The sequence below is a fragment of the Cyclopterus lumpus genome, chromosome 1 (assembly GCF_009769545.1).
Source record: "Cyclopterus lumpus isolate fCycLum1 chromosome 1, fCycLum1.pri, whole genome shotgun sequence".
Classification (NCBI taxonomy): Eukaryota; Metazoa; Chordata; class Actinopteri; order Perciformes; family Cyclopteridae; genus Cyclopterus; species Cyclopterus lumpus.
In genome coordinates this window covers 27050080-27068985 of record NC_046966.1, presented here as the reverse complement: position 1 = coordinate 27068985, position 18906 = coordinate 27050080, and the positions used below count along the sequence as shown (strand labels likewise).

Here is an 18906-nt window from a genome sequence, read left to right as displayed (position 1 = left end):
GTTCCGTGATCCTCTTGTCTTTTAGACTGATTCAGGGTTCTCATGTTAGACTCTGAAACTCATTCTGGTTCCTCCATTCATCATCACATTAATCACTGAAGAGATAACAAAATAACTTCTCAGAATATTAATTTCACATCAATTCATAGGTCAAAAGAAAAGATTTATCACGTAATTAAAGGAAGCAATTGAGAGAATGTGATTTGTTGTGGTTCTAACGAGGACTCGTCCTTTACTTCCTGGCACTAAGTAATATCAGATAATAATAAATATAAAACAATGTTTTTATATGATATAATAATATTTATTATTATATAATAATATATATTATAAATATTATTATATATAACAATATATAATGTCTGTTTCGTGGCTCCAGCAGCCTTCTCCCATTTATCTTGTTTATTCTCTGATAAACTCATAACATGTGTATATATACATATACAATATATACTGTATATTGTTACAAACACTCATCCGGCCAATTCATCTATACTTTTCGGTTTTGGTGACACTTGATGAATCATATTTACTCCTGTTGTTGCCCAGTTCAAAGCTTGCTCAGTAGACGGTCATATCTCAGCGTTTAATTCTATATTTTATCTTATTATTTTAATAAACGCCAACTTCAGCAGCTTCACTAAGGGTGCAGTACCGCCTTTGACCTGACTGGGCTGTAACGCTCTAGAGGGGCACTGTTTCCCTTGTCAGAGGAAACAAAGACAACTGAAGACTTCAGAGGGATGACGTCATCTCTGTGTATCGTCATTATGGTCGCACTAGAAATAAAACAACACATTATATGTTTCATTATATTTGTGTTCAGATTAGATTAGAACAAATGTTTGGTGGTGTTTGGTCTCTTTAACTCGTTGGATGATGATGATGATGATGATGATGATGATGGTATAGCCCCGCCCCCCCCGCCCCGCCGGACGGGGCTCGGTCCTGCAGCAGAGCATCCACCACAACATCCCAACAGCATTCAGTACTGAGACCACTGCTAGTACCGGTAGTACTGCACCCTGAGGGCCTGCTGCACTGAGTCCAGGAGCCGCACCCGGACCGAGACCCGGTGAGTGTTGGTGCTGGTTTGTGTGTTCATCGGTCCTCCGATTATGATCCAATCAGAAAAGTCCTCCTGCTGCGTCACCTCAGGTGTTTCATAATAATAATAATGCATTTTATCTGTAACGAACTTTTCATTCAAAAGAATTTCAGAATGCCACAGAGCCAGAAGACAGTAAACATAAACTATAATAGAGAAGAAATAGCTTTTATTATTGATTTAACACAAAGTCATGACGCCTTCCTGATCAAAAGGTTTAGAGGCCAGTCTTAAAGAGTCCAGGGTCTGTGTTCCCCTCACGTGGTCAGGGAGACTGGTCCATAAGCAAAAGGTCTTAAAGAGTCCAGCTCTGTGTTCCCCTCACGTGGTCAGGGAGACTGGTCCATAAGCAAAAGGTCTTAAAGAGTCCAGGGTCTGTGTTCCCCTCACGTGGTCAGGGAGACTGGTCCATAAGCAAAAGGTCTTAAAGAGTCCAGCTCTGTGTTCCCCTCACGTGGTCAGGGAGACTGGTCCATAAGCAAAATGCCTTAAAGAGTCCAGGGTCTGTGTTCCCCTCACGTGGTCAGGGAGACTGGTCCATAAGCAAAAGGTCTTAAAGAGTCCAGGTCTGTGTTCCCCTCAGGTGGTCAGGGAGACTGGTCCATAAGCAAAAGGCCTTAAAGAGTCCAGGTCTGTGTTCCCCTCAGGTGGTCAGGGAGACTGGTCCATAAACAAAAGGTCTTAAAGAGTCCAGGGTCTGTGTTCCCCTCACGTGGTCAGGGAGACTGGTCCATAAGCAAAAGGCCTTAAAGAGTCCAGGTCTGTGTTCCCCTCAGGTGGTCAGGGAGACTGGTCCATAAGCAAAAGGTCTTAAAGAGTCCAGGGTCTGTGTTGCCCTCACGTGGTCAGGGAGACTGGTCCATAAGCAAAAGGTCTTAAAGAGTCCAGGTCTGTGTTCCCCTCAGGTGGTCAGGGAGACTGGTCCATAAGCAAAAGGTCTTAAAGAGTCCAGGTCTGTGTTCCCCTCACGTGGTCAGGGAGACTGGTCCATAAGCAAAAGGTCTTAAAGAGTCCAGGTCTGTGTTCCCCTCAGGTGGTCAGGGAGACTGGTCCATAAGCAAAAGGCCTTAAAGAGTCCAGGTCTGTGTTCCCCTCAGGTGGTCAGGGAGACTGGTCCATAAACAAAAGGCCTTAAAGAGTCCAGGTCTGTGTTCCCCTCACGTGGTCAGGGAGACTGGTCCATAAGCAAAAGGTCTTAAAGAGTCCAGGTCTGTGTTCCCCTCAGGTGGTCAGGGAGACTGGTCCATAAGCAAAAGGTCTTAAAGAGTCCAGGTCTGTGTTCCCCTCACGTGGTCAGGGAGACTGGTCCATAAGCAAAAGGTCTTAAAGAGTCCAGGTCTGTGTTCCCCTCAGGTGGTCAGGGAGACTGGTCCATAAGCAAAAGGCCTTAAAGAGTCCAGGTCTGTGTTCCCCTCACGTGGTCAGGGAGACTGGTCCATAAGCAAAAGGCCTTAAAGAGTCCAGGTCTGTGTTCCCCTCAGGTGGTCAGGGAGACTGGTCCATAAGCAAAAGGTCTTAAAGAGTCCAGGGTCTGTGTTGCCCTCACGTGGTCAGGGAGACTGGTCCATAAGCAAAAGGTCTTAAAGAGTCCAGGTCTGTGTTCCCCTCAGGTGGTCAGGGAGACTGGTCCATAAGCAAAAGGTCTTAAAGAGTCCAGGTCTGTGTTCCCCTCACGTGGTCAGGGAGACTGGTCCATAAGCAAAAGGTCTTAAAGAGTCCAGGTCTGTGTTCCCCTCACGTGGTCAGGGAGACTGGTCCATAAGCAAAAGGTCTTAAAGAGTCCAGGTCTGTGTTCCCCTCACGTGGTCAGGGAGACTGGTCCATAAGCAAAAGGTCTTAAAGAGTCCAGGTCTGTGTTCCCCTCACGTGGTCAGGGAGACTGGTCCATAAGCAAAAGGCCTTAAAGAGTCCAGGTCTGTGTTCCCCTCAGGTGGTCAGGGAGACTGGTCCATAAACAAAAGGTCTTAAAGAGTCCAGGGTCTGTGTTCCCCTCACGTGGTCAGGGAGACTGGTCCATAAGCAAAAGGCCTTAAAGAGTCCAGGTCTGTGTTCCCCTCAGGTGGTCAGGGAGACTGGTCCATAAGCAAAAGGTCTTAAAGAGTCCAGGGTCTGTGTTGCCCTCACGTGGTCAGGGAGACTGGTCCATAAGCAAAAGGTCTTAAAGAGTCCAGGTCTGTGTTCCCCTCACGTGGTCAGGGAGACTGGTCCATAAGCAAAAGGCCTTAAAGAGTCCAGGTCTGTGTTCCCCTCAGGTGGTCAGGGAGACTGGTCCATAAACAAAAGGTCTTAAAGAGTCCAGGGTCTGTGTTCCCCTCACGTGGTCAGGGAGACTGGTCCATAAGCAAAAGGCCTTAAAGAGTCCAGGTCTGTGTTCCCCTCAGGTGGTCAGGGAGACTGGTCCATAAGCAAAAGGTCTTAAAGAGTCCAGGGTCTGTGTTGCCCTCACGTGGTCAGGGAGACTGGTCCATAAGCAAAAGGCCTTAAAGAGTCCAGGTCTGTGTTCCCCTCAGGTGGTCAGGGAGACTGGTCCATAAGCAAAAGGTCTTAAAGAGTCCAGGTCTGTGTTCCCCTCACGTGGTCAGGGAGACTGGTCCATAAGCAAAAGGTCTTAAAGAGTCCAGGTCTGTGTTCCCCTCACGTGGTCAGGGAGACTGGTCCATAAGCAAAAGGTCTTAAAGAGTCCAGGTCTGTGTTCCCCTCACGTGGTCAGGGAGACTGGTCCATAAGCAAAAGGCCTTAAAGAGTCCAGGTCTGTGTTCCCCTCAGGTGTTCAGGGAGACTGGTCCATAAACAAAAGGTCTTAAAGAGTCCAGGGTCTGTGTTCCCCTCACGTGGTCAGGGAGACTGGTCCATAAGCAAAAGGCCTTAAAGAGTCCAGGTCTGTGTTCCCCTCAGGTGGTCAGGGAGACTGGTCCATAAGCAAAAGGTCTTAAAGAGTCCAGGGTCTGTGTTGCCCTCACGTGGTCAGGGAGACTGGTCCATAAGCAAAAGGTCTTAAAGAGTCCAGGTCTGTGTTCCACTCACGTGGTCAGGGAGACTGGTCCATAAGCAAAAGGTCTTAAAGAGTCCAGGGTCTGGGTTGCCCTCACGTGGTCAGGGAGACTGGTCCATAAGCAAAAGGTCTTAAAGAGTCCAGGGTCTGTGTTGCCCTCAGGTGGTCAGGGAGACTGGTCCATAAACAAAAGGTCTTAAAGAGTCCAGGTCTGTGTTCCCCTCAGGTGGTCAGGGAGACTGGTCCATAAGCAAAAGGTCTTAAAGAGTCCAGGGTCTGTGTTCCCCTCACGTGGTCAGGGAGACTGTCCTATAAGCAAAAGGTCTTAAAGAGTCCAGGGTCTGTGTTCCCCTCACGTGGTCAGGGAGACTGGTCCATAAGCAAAAGGCCTTAAAGAGTCCAGGTCTGTGTTCCCCTCAGGTGGTCAGGGAGACTGGTCCATAAGCAAAAGGTCTTAAAGAGTCCAGGGTCTGTGTTGCCCTCACGTGGTCAGGGAGACTGGTCCATAAGCAAAAGGTCTTAAAGAGTCCAGGTCTGTGTTCCCCTCACGTGGTCAGGGAGACTGGTCCATAAGCAAAAGGCCTTAAAGAGTCCAGGTCTGTGTTCCCCTCAGGTGGTCAGGGAGACTGGTCCATAAACAAAAGGTCTTAAAGAGTCCAGGGTCTGTGTTCCCCTCACGTGGTCAGGGAGACTGGTCCATAAGCAAAAGGCCTTAAAGAGTCCAGGTCTGTGTTCCCCTCAGGTGGTCAGGGAGACTGGTCCATAAGCAAAAGGTCTTAAAGAGTCCAGGGTCTGTGTTGCCCTCACGTGGTCAGGGAGACTGGTCCATAAGCAAAAGGTCTTAAAGAGTCCAGGTCTGTGTTCCCCTCAGGTGGTCAGGGAGACTGGTCCATAAGCAAAAGGTCTTAAAGAGTCCAGGTCTGTGTTCCCCTCACGTGGTCAGGGAGACTGGTCCATAAGCAAAAGGTCTTAAAGAGTCCAGGTCTGTGTTCCCCTCACGTGGTCAGGGAGACTGGTCCATAAGCAAAAGGTCTTAAAGAGTCCAGGTCTGTGTTCCCCTCACGTGGTCAGGGAGACTGGTCCATAAGCAAAAGGCCTTAAAGAGTCCAGGTCTGTGTTCCCCTCAGGTGTTCAGGGAGACTGGCCCATAAACAAAAGGTCTTAAAGAGTCCAGGGTCTGTGTTCCCCTCACGTGGTCAGGGAGACTGGTCCATAAGCAAAAGGCCTTAAAGAGTCCAGGTCTGTGTTCCCCTCAGGTGGTCAGGGAGACTGGTCCATAAGCAAAAGGTCTTAAAGAGTCCAGGGTCTGTGTTGCCCTCACGTGGTCAGGGAGACTGGTCCATAAGCAAAAGGTCTTAAAGAGTCCAGGTCTGTGTTCCACTCACGTGGTCAGGGAGACTGGTCCATAAGCAAAAGGTCTTAAAGAGTCCAGGGTCTGGGTTGCCCTCACGTGGTCAGGGAGACTGGTCCATAAGCAAAAGGTCTTAAAGAGTCCAGGGTCTGTGTTGCCCTCAGGTGGTCAGGGAGACTGGTCCATAAACAAAAGGTCTTAAAGAGTCCAGGTCTGTGTTCCCCTCAGGTGGTCAGGGAGACTGGTCCATAAGCAAAAGGTCTTAAAGAGTCCAGGGTCTGTGTTCCCCTCACGTGGTCAGGGAGACTGTCCTATAAGCAAAAGGTCTTAAAGAGTCCAGGGTCTGGGTTGCCCTCACGTGGTCAGGGAGACTGTCCTATAAGCAAAAGGTCTTAAAGAGTCCAGGGTCTGGGTTGCCCTCACGTGGTCAGGGAGACTGGTCCATAAGCAAAATGTCTTAAAGAGTCCAGGTCTGTGTTCCCCTCAGGTGGTCAGGGAGACTGGTCCATAAGCAAAAGGCCTTAAAGAGTCCAGGTCTGTGTTCCCCTCAGGTGGTCAGGGAGACTGGTCCATAAGCAAAAGGCCTTAAAGAGTCCAGGGTCTGGGTTGCCCTCACGTGGTCAGGGAGACTGTCCTATAAGCAAAAGGCCGGTCCCCCATTGGTGTTGGGGACCCAGAGGAGGGTGCGGGTGGAGGTGGAGGTGCGGGAGCCAGTGGAGTGAGTGGTGAACAGGTGTTACAAGCTCATATTTCATGTTATGAGCTCATAGTTCATGTTATGAGCTCATATGTCATGTTCTAATACCTGTACACAGGTGTTCTAATTCAATTCAATTCAATTTTTCAAGTATCCAATGAATCCAATGAACTAACCAGACTTCTGTTTCCTCTCAGCTTCCTACGAGCCCATTGGACAGAAATCAGGTACAAACATCTGCATGTTTATATTTATCAGCATGCTAAATTGCCTGCTCACATGCTTTATTTGGACTTGTTACATCGTTGTTGCATGTTTATATGTATCTCTCTGATCTGATGGAAAGTCTTCAGTCTGTGCTGAGACAAATGCTAACTGCTAGCATCAATGTTTAGGTGTTAGCATGCTAACATGCTGATAATGTGTACCAGCTGTTAGCAATGCAATCACTGTTTACTAGGTGTTAGCATGCTATCATGCTGATAATGTCTACCAGGCGTTAGGGTGCTACCATGCTGATAAAGTATACCAGGTGTTAGCATGCTAACATGGTGATAAAGTATACCAGGTGTTAGCATGCTAACATGCTGATAAAGTATACCAGGTGTTAGCATGCTAACATGGTGATAACATATACCAGGTGTTAGCATGCTAACATGGTGATAAAGTATACCAGGTGTTAGCATGCTAACATGCTGATAAAGTATACCAGGTGTTAGCATGCTAACATGGTGATAACATATACCAGGTGTTAACATGCTACCAGGTGTTAGCATGCTCACACGCTTTGGTATTTGTTACATCGTTGACCTGGTGAAAAGTTATAATTCATCCTGAGGGGAGCATGAACGATGAACCCCAGTCCATCCCATAATAGTGGAGATGTTTGTTGTGGGACAGTATGTTTGGAGGCGTTTCCGGGCGGATCCAGAAGGACCGGCAGAGGGCTGGAGGTCTGGGCTCGCTACAGCTGTCTGTACAATACCTGAACCAGGACTTCCAGGCACTGAAGGAGGACTGTCAGCAGAACGGATCCCTGTTCCAGGACCCAATGTTCCCCGCAGAACCGGCCTCACTGGGCTTCAAGGAACTCGGACCGTTTACCCCCAAAACCAGAGGGGTGGAGTGGAAGAGACCAACTGTAAGAACCCAAACTGATTCTGTCCATGATACAGTAAGACACGATACAGGGCCCTACTAAACACTGTGTAAGGCCTGTGATTGGCAGAACCAGGCGCTGCTTCCTGTTTGTGGCAGGAAGTGAAGATTAACCAGACAGATAACTCATATAATAATAAATAATAAATAATAAATAATAAATTGACTAACTCTCAAAAGTGGAGGTCAGTATGTTACGTTGAGTCCGTTCTTCTGTCTTCACTCGGGTCCTCAGGGCAGTGTGTGTGTGTGTGTGTGTGTGTGTGTGTCTGTGTGTTTTTTTGTCTGTGTTCGGATTTAGTCATATGTGTTTATAAATATATATTTATGTAGAAATATGTGTGTAGCTGCATCCTTTGTTCTTTTTACATCTGACTATGAAATACATCACTACTCGTTTTGATATGTATAATATAAATAACCTTTATTATTATCAACCACACAAGATATGTTTTTAGATTATGATGGTGATGATGATGATGATGATGATGGTGATGATGATGATGGTGGTGATGATGGTGATGATGATGATGATGATGATGGTGATGGTGATGATGATGATGATGATGATGGTGATGATAATGATGATGGTGATGATGATGATGGTGATAATGATGATGATGATGATAATGATGATGGTGATGATGATGGTGATGATGGTGATGATGGTGATGATGATGATGGTGATGATGATGATGGTGATAATGATGATGATGATGATAATGATGATGATGATGATGGTGGTGATGATGATGATGATGGTGATGATGATGATGATGGTGATGATGATGGTGATGATGATGGTGATAATGATGATGATGATGATAATGATGATGGTGATGATGGTGATGATGGTGATGGTGATGATGGTGATGATGATGATGGTGATGATGGTGATGATGGTGATGATGGTGATGATGGTGATAATGATGATGATGATGATAATGATGATGGTGATGATGGTGATGATGATGATGATGATGATGATGATAATGATGATGGTGATGATGCTCTAGTCTACATTCCAGTGAGGGGCAGTTCTTTCGAACATGTCTTCTGATTGGTTGTTTCAGGATCTGACAGAGAACCCCCAGTTCATTGTGGGCGGAGCCACCAGGACAGACATCTGTCAGGGAGCGCTGGGTGAGTCCCCTGGTCACATGACATGTGGTCATGTGACAGTTTGTGTGGCTGTGGTTTGAAGGGAACTTCCCTGACGACCAGCTGACTGTGAGTCAGAGAGTAAACAAACCTGAAGGCAGCACTCAGTCCATCAGCTCTGACCTCGTAATGATCATTTTATTGATTGAATGGCTGGAAACTCCATTAGCCGGAAACATTAGCAGCATCATGTTGTTGTTGATGTTAGCTTAGCATTAGTGTGTCGTCCCAACAGACCGTCAGAGTGCTTCTTTAGAACAATGGAGTCAGCTGATGTTCACTTAACAACGCTTCCTGGAAACACATCTTCTCCTGAATGAGGGGCCTGATCATCTCGTGATGTCACATCTGCTCACTCTCAGAATGTAGGTTCATCAGATCAATACAGAGAACCACAGTTAGAGTGCAGGGAACCAAAGTCCTCATTCATCAGAACCAAGAGATTCAGCTCATGTGGAGCATGAACACTGAATGCTGCTTCTCCAGGTTTAGTGTGGACACAGGGGACAGAAAGCAGACCTGAACTGAAGGTCTGGTTCAGGTGTGGTTCAGGTCTGGTTCAGCTCTGGAACATCTCTGGATCAGGTCTGGTTCAGGTCTGGTTCAGCTCTAGATCAGGTCTGGTTGAAGTGTGTCTGTACATCTGTATTGACTCTGGTTCTGAAGGTAGTTGAAGTGTGTCTGTACATCTGTATTGACTCTGGTTCTGAAGGTAGTTGAAGTGTGTCTGTACATCTGTATTGACTCTGGTTCTGAAGGTAGTTGAAGTGTGTCTGTACATCTGTATTGACTCTGGTTCTGAAGGTAGTTGAAGTGTGTCTGTACATCTGTATTGACTCTGGTTCTGAAGGTAGTTGAAGTGTGTCTGTACATCTGTATTGACTCTGGTTCTGAAGGTAGTTGAAGTGTGTCTGTACATCTGTATTAACAGGAGACTGCTGGCTGCTCGCTGCTATCGGGTCTCTGACTCTGAACGACCGGCTGCTGCATCGAGTTGTTCCTCACGGTCAGAACTTCAACCCCGAATACGCCGGCATCTTCCACTTCCAGGTGAGAATCCACCTGTTCAGAGGCCACACCCACTCACCTGTTTGTACTTTCAAGTGGAACTTAGGAGTTTGTGTTTTGGTTATGAAAAGTAGAGAGCGATGATTTAGAGATGGCAGTGACTTTAATAAGAACCACTTGACATATTATTCTTCCTGATCATTTGTATTGATTATCTGTTTCTGATTGGCTCACTTCTCCCTGAGCGTCTCTCTCAGATCCTCTGAGGTTTTACATTTCCATGGATTTAAATCTCCCTCTTCCATCTGGTCTCAGTTCTGGCAGTACGGTGAGTGGGTGGACGTGGTGATCGACGACCGCCTGCCAGTCAAAGACGGAGAGCTGCTGTTCGTCCACTCGGCTGAAGGCAGCGAGTACTGGAGCGCCCTGCTGGAGAAGGCCTACGCCAAGTAAGATATATATCTATTATAATATATATATACATATATATATTATATATATATATACATTATATATTATATATATATATATACATATATATATATATATTATGTATATATATATATTGAGTCTTTACTGTTGGTTTACACTTTGTGTTTACTGTGTGTTAACTGTGTGTTTAATCTTTATTTACTGCGTGTTTACTGAGTGTTTACTTTGTGTTTACTGCGTGTTTACTGAGTGTTTAATGTAGTGTTTACTGCGTGTTTACTGAGTGTTTACTGAGTGTTTACTGCATGTTTACTGCGTGTTTACTGAGTGTTTACTGAGTGTTTACTGCATGTTTACTGCATGTTTACTGAGTGTTTACTGCATGTTTACTGAGTGTTTACTTTGTGTTTACTGAGTGTTTAATGTAGTGTTTACTGCGTGTTTACTGCGTGTTTACTGAGTGTTTACTGAGTGTTTACTGCATGTTTACTGCGTGTTTACTGAGTGTTTACTGAGTGTTTACTGCATGTTTACTGCATGTTTACTGAGTGTTTACTGCATGTTTACTGAGTGTTTACTGAGTGTTTACTGCATGTTTACTGCATGTTTACTGAGTGTTTACTGCATGTTTACTGTGTGTTTACTGAGTGTTTACTGCGTGTTTACTGCGTGTTTACTGAGTGTTTACTGCGTGTTTACTGCGTGTTTACTGCATGTTTACTGTGTGTTTACTGCGTCTTTACTGCATGTTTACTGTGTGTTTACTGAGTGTTTACTGAGTGTTTACTGCGTGTTTACTGAGTGTTTACTGAGTATTTACTGCATGTTTACTGCGTGTTTACTGCGTGTTTACTTTGTGTTTACTTTGTGTTTACTGAGTGTTTACTGCGTGTTTACTGCGTGTTTACTGCGTGTGTTCAGGCTGAATGGCTCCTATGAGGCTCTGTCTGGAGGCAGCACCACTGAGGGTTTTGAGGACTTTACCGGCGGAGTGTCGGAAATGTACGAGCTGAAGAAAGCTCCCAGAGATCTTCATCGTATCATCAGTAAAGCTCTGGAGAGAGAATCCCTGCTGGGTTGCTCCATAGACGTCAGTCACACTCAGAACTTCCTCTCCTGTGTGGTGTTGAGTTTGTCACAGATTGGATGATTATTAAAATATCTGAATGTGTGTCTCCTCAGATCACCAGTTCTTTGGACGTTGAGGCGGTGACCTTCAAGAAGCTGGTGAAAGGCCACGCCTACTCTGTGACCGGACTCCAACAGGTGAGCTCACCTTAGTCACATCAGCACTGACCCGCATCAGCATCAGGTCTCCGTGTCAGACTCTGGATGTTTGTCTTCCTGTCGTCTGCAGGTGGATTACCGCGGCCGGCAGGAACGCCTGATCCGGATCAGGAACCCCTGGGGTCAGGTGGAGTGGACCGGAGCCTGGAGCGACAAGTCAGTGCTCTCAAACTCTTCCCGGGACAAAACGGGTCGTCTGTGTTTTTAAACTCTCGCCTTTTGTGTTCCAGCTCATCGGAGTGGAGCTCCATCGACTCGGCAGAGAAAAACGAGCTGCTCTGTAAGATGGAGGACGGAGAGTTCTGGTAGGTTAGTGGCGTGAAGGTCATCGTGAGAGTGGACTGACAGGAGGAAGACAGTAAATATCCGTCTGTCTGTCAGGATGTCTTTCCAGGAGTTTCTGCGTCAGTTCTCCCGGCTGGAGATCTGTAACCTGACCCCGGACGCCCTCAGTCAGGACTCCACCAGGTTCTGGACCACGGCGCTGTTTGAGGGCAGCTGGAGGAGAGGAAGCACTGCCGGAGGCTGCAGGAACCACCCCAGTGAGGACACTCATAATAACCCTTTATTAACCATTATTAATTAGCTCACATGACATCTATTCATCTGTCCATCCGGGGAGAGGGATCCTCCTCTGTTGCTCTCCTGAAGGGTTCTTCCCTTTTTTCCCTGTCAAAGGTTATTTTTGGGGAGTTTTTCCTGATCTGATGTGAGGTCAAAGGTCAGGGATGTCGTATGTGTACAGATTGTAAATTTCTCTGAGGCAAATTCTTAATTTGTGATATTGGGCTGTACAAAATAAACTGAATTGAATTGAATAATATAAATATAATTATAATTAAAGCTGTGAGCAGCAATGAACGGGTCCTCGCTCATTCGCGCCATTCGAGGGTGCCGGCGGGACCCGTTCGATATCCTCAGGCGTGACTTGTAACAAGCACGACAAGTTTGGGGGAGATTCGTCCAGTTGAAATTCAAGTCCAGTTGAGCCACTAGGTGGCGCTGTGACAATGTGAACATATACATGCATCATGTGTCTCTACGTGAAGTCTAGACCACGTCGTGTAAATTAAATGTAAACACAGGTCTCCCAGTCACATCCCCACTACACCACAGACCAGATAAACAAATGTGATCCGTTTGCGTCTAAGGAGAAGACATTATTATCTAAAACTTTGTTTCTTCATGTAAATGTGTTCAGGCCTTTGTTATGAAAACTACATATCCCATGATGCACTGGCTGTGGCTGCCTTTTTGCAGACACGTTTTGGATCAACCCTCAGTATAAGATCTCCCTGCTGGAGGAGGACGACGATCCCGAGGACGACGAGGCTACCTGCAGCTTCCTGGTGGCTCTGATGCAGAAAGACCGCCGGCGCTACCGCCACCACGGCCAGGACGTGCACACCATCGGCTTCGCCATCTATGAGGTCAGAGGTCAAAGAGCGCTCTCTGGCGACCCCCTCAAACATAGTAGAGACCCTTCAAACACAGTAGAGACCACCTCAAACACAGTAGAGACCACCTCATACACAGTAGAGACCCCTCAAACACAGTAGAGACTACCTCATACACATTAGAGACCCCCTCAAACACAGTAGAGACCACCTCATACATAGTAGAGACCCCTCAAATACAGTAGAGACCCCTCAAACATAGTAGAGACCCCTTCAAACACAGTAGAGACTACCTCATACACAGTAGTAACCCCCTCAAACACAGTAGAGACCACCTCAAACACAGTAGAGACCACCTCATACACAGTAGAGACCCCTCAAACACAGTAGAGACCCCTCAAACACAGTGGAGACCACCTCAAACACAGTGGAGACTACCTCAAACACAGTAGAGACCACCTCAAACACAGTAGAGACCACCTCAAACACAGTAGAGACCCCTCAAACACAGTAGTAACCCCCTCGTACACAGTGGAGACCACCTCAAACACAGTGGAGACCCCCTCAAACACAGTAGAGACCCCTCAAATACAGTAGTAACCCCCTCTTACACAGTGGAGGCCCCCTCAAACACAGTAGAGACCCCTCAAATACAGTAGAGACCCCTCAAATACAGTAGTAACCCCCTCATACACAGTGGAGACCACCTCAAACACAGTGGAGACCACCTCAAACACAGTAGTAACCCCCTCATACACAGTAGTAACCCCCTCATACACAGTGGAGACCACCTCAAACACAGTGGAGACCCCTCAAACACAGTAGTAACCCCCTCATAAACAGTAGTAACCCCCTCATACACAGTGGAGACCACCTCAAACACAGTGGAGACCACCTCAAACACAGTAGTAACCCCCTCATACACAGTGGAGACCACCTCAAACACAGTGGAGATCACCTCAAACACAGTAGAGACCCCTCAAACACAGTGGAGACCACCTCAAACACAGTAGTAACCCCCTCATACACAGTGGAGACCACCTCAAACACAGTGGAGATCACCTCAAACACAGTAGAGACCCCTCAAACACAGTGGAGACTACCTCAAACACAGTAGAGACCCCTCAAACACAGTAGTAACCCCCTCATACACAGTAGAGACCCCTCAAATACAGTAGTAACCCCCTCATACACAGTGGAGACCCCCTCAAACACAGTAGAGACCCCTCAAACACAGTAGTAACCCCCTCATACACAGTGGAGACCACCTCAAACACAGTGGAGATCACCTCAAACACAGTAGAGACCCCTCAAACACAGTGGAGACTACCTCAAACACAGTGGAGACCACCTCAAACACAGTAGTAACCCCCTCATACACAGTGGAGATCACCTCAAACACAGTAGAGACCACCTCAAACACAGTGGAGACCACCTCAAACACAGTAGTAACCCCCTCATACACAGTGGAGACCACCTCAAACACAGTGGAGACCACCTCAAACACAGTAGTAACCCCCTCATACACAGTGGAGACCACCTCAAACACACTAAGACCCCCTCATACACAGTAGAGACCCCCTCAAACACAGTGGAGACCACCTCAAACACAGTGGAGACCACCTCAAACACAGTAGTAACCCCCTCAAACACACTAAGACCCCCTCATACACAGTAGAGACCCCCTCAAACACAGTAGAGACCCCTCAAACACAGTAGTAACCACCTCAAAGACAATAGAGACCCCCTCAAACACAGTAGAGACCCCCTCAAACATAGTAGTAACCACCTCAAAAACAGTAGAGACCACCTCAAACACAGTAGTAACCCCCTCATACACAGTAGAGACCACCTCAAACACAGTAGAGACCCCTCAAACACAGTAGTAACCCCCTCATACACAGTGGAGACCACCTCAAACACAGTGGAGACCACCTCAAACACAGTAGTAACCCCCTCATACACAGTAGTAACCCCCTCATACACAGTGGAGACCACCTCAAACACAGTGGAGACCCCTCAAACACAGTAGTAACCCCCTCATACACAGTAGTAACCCCCTCATACACAGTGGAGACCACCTCAAACACAGTGGAGACCACCTCAAACACAGTAGTAACCCCCTCATACACAGTGGAGACCACCTCAAACACAGTGGAGATCACCTCAAACACAGTAGAGACCCCTCAAACACAGTGGAGACCACCTCAAACACAGTAGTAACCCCCTCATACACAGTGGAGACCACCTCAAACACAGTGGAGATCACCTCAAACACAGTAGAGACCTCTCAAACACAGTGGAGACTACCTCAAACACAGTGGAGACCCCCTCAAACACAGTAGAGACCCCTCAAATACAGTAGTAACCCCCTCATACACAGTGGAGGCCCCCTCATACACAGTGGAGACCACCTCAAACACAGTGGAGATCACCTCAAACACAGTAGTAACCACCTCAAACACAGTGGAGATCACCTCAAACACAGTAGAGACCCCTCAAACACAGTGGAGACTACCTCAAACACAGTGGAGACCACCTCAAACACAGTAGTAACCCCCTCATACACAGTGGAGACCACCTCAAACACAGTGGAGATCACCTCAAACACAGTAGAGAGCCCTCAAACACAGTGGAGACCACCTCAAACACAGTAGAGAGCCCTCAAACACAGTGGAGACCACCTCAAACACAGTAGAGAGCCCTCAAACACAGTGGAGACCACCTCAAACACAGTAGTAACCCCCTCATACACAGTGGAGACCACCTCAAACACAGTGGAGACCCCCTCAAACACAGTAGAGACCCCTCAAATACAGTAGTAACCCCCTCATACACAGTGGAGACCACCTCAAACACAGTGGAGACCACCTCAAACACAGTAGTAACCCCCTCATACACAGTAGTAACCCCCTCATACACAGTGGAGACCACCTCAAACACAGTGGAGACCACCTCAAACACAGTAGTAACCCCCTCATACACAGTGGAGACCACCTCATAAACAGTGGAGACGCCCTCAAACACAGTGGAGACTAACTCAAACACAGTGGAGACCACCTCAAACACAGTAGTAACCCCCTCATACACAGTGGAGACCACCTCATAAACAGTGGAGACGCCCTCAAACACAGTGGAGACTACCTCAAACACAGTAGAGACCACCTCAAACACAGTAGAGACCCCCTCAAACACAGTAGTAACCCCCTCATACACAGTGGAGACCACCTCAAACACAGTGGAGACCACCTCAAACACAGTAGTAACCCCCTCATACACAGTAGTAACCCCCTCATACACAGTGGAGACCACCTCAAACACAGTGGAGACCACCTCAAACACAGTAGTAACCCCCTCATACACAGTGGAGACCACCTCAAACACAGTGGAGATCCCTCAAACACATTGGAGACTACCTCAAACACAGTGGAGACCCCCTCAAACACAGTAGAGACCCCTCAAATACAGTAGTAACCCCCTCATACACAGTGGAGACCACCTCAAACACAGTGGAGATCCCTCAAACACATTGGAGACTACCTCAAACACAGTGGAGACCCCCTCAAACACAGTAGAGACCCCTCAAACACAGTAGTAACCCCCTCATACACAGTGGAGGCCCCCTCATACACATTGGAGACTACCTCAAACACAGTGGAGATCACCTCATACACAGTAGAGACCCCTCAAACACAGTGGAGACCACCTCAAACACAGTAGTAACCCCCTCATACACAGTGGAGACCACCTCAAACACAATGGAGACCACCTCAAACACAGTAGTAACCCCCTCATACACAGTAGTAACCCCCTCATACACAGTGGAGACCACCTCAAACACAGTGGAGACCACCTCAAACACAGTAGTAACCCCCTCATACACAGTGGAGATCACCTCAAACACAGTAGAGACCCCTCAAACACAGTGGAGATCACCTCAAACACAGTAGAGACCCCTCAAACACAGTGGAGACCCCCTCAAACACAGTAGAGACCCCTCAAATACAGTGGAGACCACCTCAAACACAGTGGAGACCACCTCAAACACAGTAGAGACCCCTCAAATACAGTGGAGACCACCTCAAACACAGTAGAGACCCCTCAAATACAGTAGTAACCCCCTCATACACAGTGGAGACCACCTCATACACAGTGGAGACCCCCTCAAACACAGTGGAGACCACCTCAAACACAGTAGAGACCACCTCAAACACAGTAGAGACCCCTCAAATACAGTAGTAACCCCCTCATACACAGTGGAGACCCCCTCAAACACAGTAGAGACCCCTCAAATACAGTAGTAACCCCCTCATACACAGTGGAGACCACCTCAAACACAGTGGAGACTACCTCACACACAGTGGAGACCACCTCAAACACAGTAGAGACCCCTCAAATACAGTAGTAACCCCCTCATACACAGTGGAGACCACCTCATACACAGTGGATACCCCTCAAATACAGTAGTAACCCCCTCATACACAGTGGAGACCACCTCATAAACAGTGGAGACGCCCTCAAACACAGTGGAGACCACCTCAAACACAGTAGAGACCCCTCAAATACAGTAGTAACCCCCTCATACACAGTGGAGACCACCTCATAAACAGTGGATACCCCTCAAATACAGTAGTAACCCCCTCATACACAGTGGAGACCACCTCATAAACAGTGGAGACGCCCTCAAACACAGTGGAGACCACCTCAAACACAGTAGAGACCCCTCAAACACAGTAGTAACCCCCTCATACACAGTGGAGACCCCCTCAAACACAGTGGAGACCCCTCAAATACAGTGGAGACGCCCTCAAACAAAGTGGAGACCACCTCAAACACAGTAGAGACCACCTCATACACAGTAGTAACCCCCTCATACACAGTGGAGACCACCTCAAACACAGTAGTAACCCCCTCATACACAGTGGAGACCACCTCAAACACAGTAGAGACCCCTCAAACACAGTAGAGACCACCTCAAACACAGTGGAGACTACCTCACACACAGTGGAGACCACCTCAAACACAGTAGAGACCCCTCAAACACAGTAGTAACCCCCTCATACACAGTGGAGACCACCTCAAACACAGTGGAGACTACCTCACACACAGTGGAGACCACCTCAAACACAGTAGAGACCCCTCAAACACAGTAGTAACCCCCTCATACACAGTGGAGACCACCTCAAACACAGTGGAGACACCCTCAAACACAGTGGAGACCACCTCAAACACAGTAGAGACCCCTCAAACACAGTAGTAACCCCCTCATACACAGTGGAGACCACCTCAAACACAGTGGAGACTACCTCACACACAGTGGAGACCACCTCAAACACAGTGGAGACCACCTCAAACACAGTAGTAACCCCCTCATACACAGTGGAGACCACCTCAAACACAGTGGAGATCACCTCAAACACAGTAGAGACCCCTCAAACACAGTGGAGATCACCTCAAACACAGTAGAGACCCCTCAAACACAGTAGAGACCCCTCAAATACAGTAGTAACCCCCTCATACACAGTGGAGGCCCCCTTAAACACAGTAGAGATCCCTCAAATACAGTAGTAACCCCCTCATACACAGTGGAGACCACCTCAAACACAGTTGAGACTACCTCACACACAGTGGAGACCACCTCAAACACAGTAGAGACCCCTCAAACACAGTAGAGACTACCTCAAACACAGTGGAGACCACCTCAAACACAGTAGAGACCCCCTCAAACACAGTAGAGACCCCTCAAACACAGTGGAGACCACCTCAAACACAGTAGAGACCCCTCAAATACAGTGGAGACCACCTCAAACACAGTAGAGACCCCTCAAATACAGTGGAGACCACCTCATACACAGTGGAGACCCCCTCAAACACAGTGGAGACCACCTCAAACACAGTAGAGACCACCTCAAACACAGTAGAGACCCCTTAAATACAGTAGTAACCCCCTCATACACAGTGGAGACCACCTCAAACACAGTGGAGACTACCTCACACACAGTGGAGACCACCTCAAACACAGTGGAGACCCCTCAAATACAGTAGTAACCCCCTCATACACAGTGGAGACCACCTCATACACAGTGGATACCCCTCAAATACAGTAGTAACCCCCTCATACACAGTGGAGACCACCTCATAAACAGTGGAGACGCCCTCAAACACAGTGGAGACCACCTCAAACACAGTAGAGACCCCTCAAATACAGTAGTAACCCCCTCATACACAGTGGAGACCACCTCATAAACAGTGGATACCCCTCAAATACAGTAGTAACCCCCTCATACACAGTGGATACCACCTCATAAACAGTGG

The 18906-nt window shown here is 47.6% G+C and overlaps 1 protein-coding gene across 1 annotated transcript in view; it reads left to right on the top strand.

Moving 5' to 3' along the window:
• Positions 1–7049: 7049 nt before the first annotated feature.
• The window catches only part of capn1b (calpain 1, (mu/I) large subunit b), a 32978-nt gene continuing 21121 nt past the window's right edge, over positions 7050–18906 (top strand). Inside the window, exons 1-10 of the mRNA XM_034531871.1 lie at positions 7050–7289; positions 8380–8449; positions 9399–9517; positions 9791–9924; positions 10829–10997; positions 11090–11173; positions 11265–11350; positions 11425–11499; positions 11576–11736; positions 12455–12624. Of these exons, the coding sequence (XP_034387762.1) occupies positions 7050–7289; positions 8380–8449; positions 9399–9517; positions 9791–9924; positions 10829–10997; positions 11090–11173; positions 11265–11350; positions 11425–11499; positions 11576–11736; positions 12455–12624 (1308 nt within the window). The remainder of the gene's footprint in view (positions 7290–8379; positions 8450–9398; positions 9518–9790; positions 9925–10828; positions 10998–11089; positions 11174–11264; positions 11351–11424; positions 11500–11575; positions 11737–12454; positions 12625–18906) is intronic.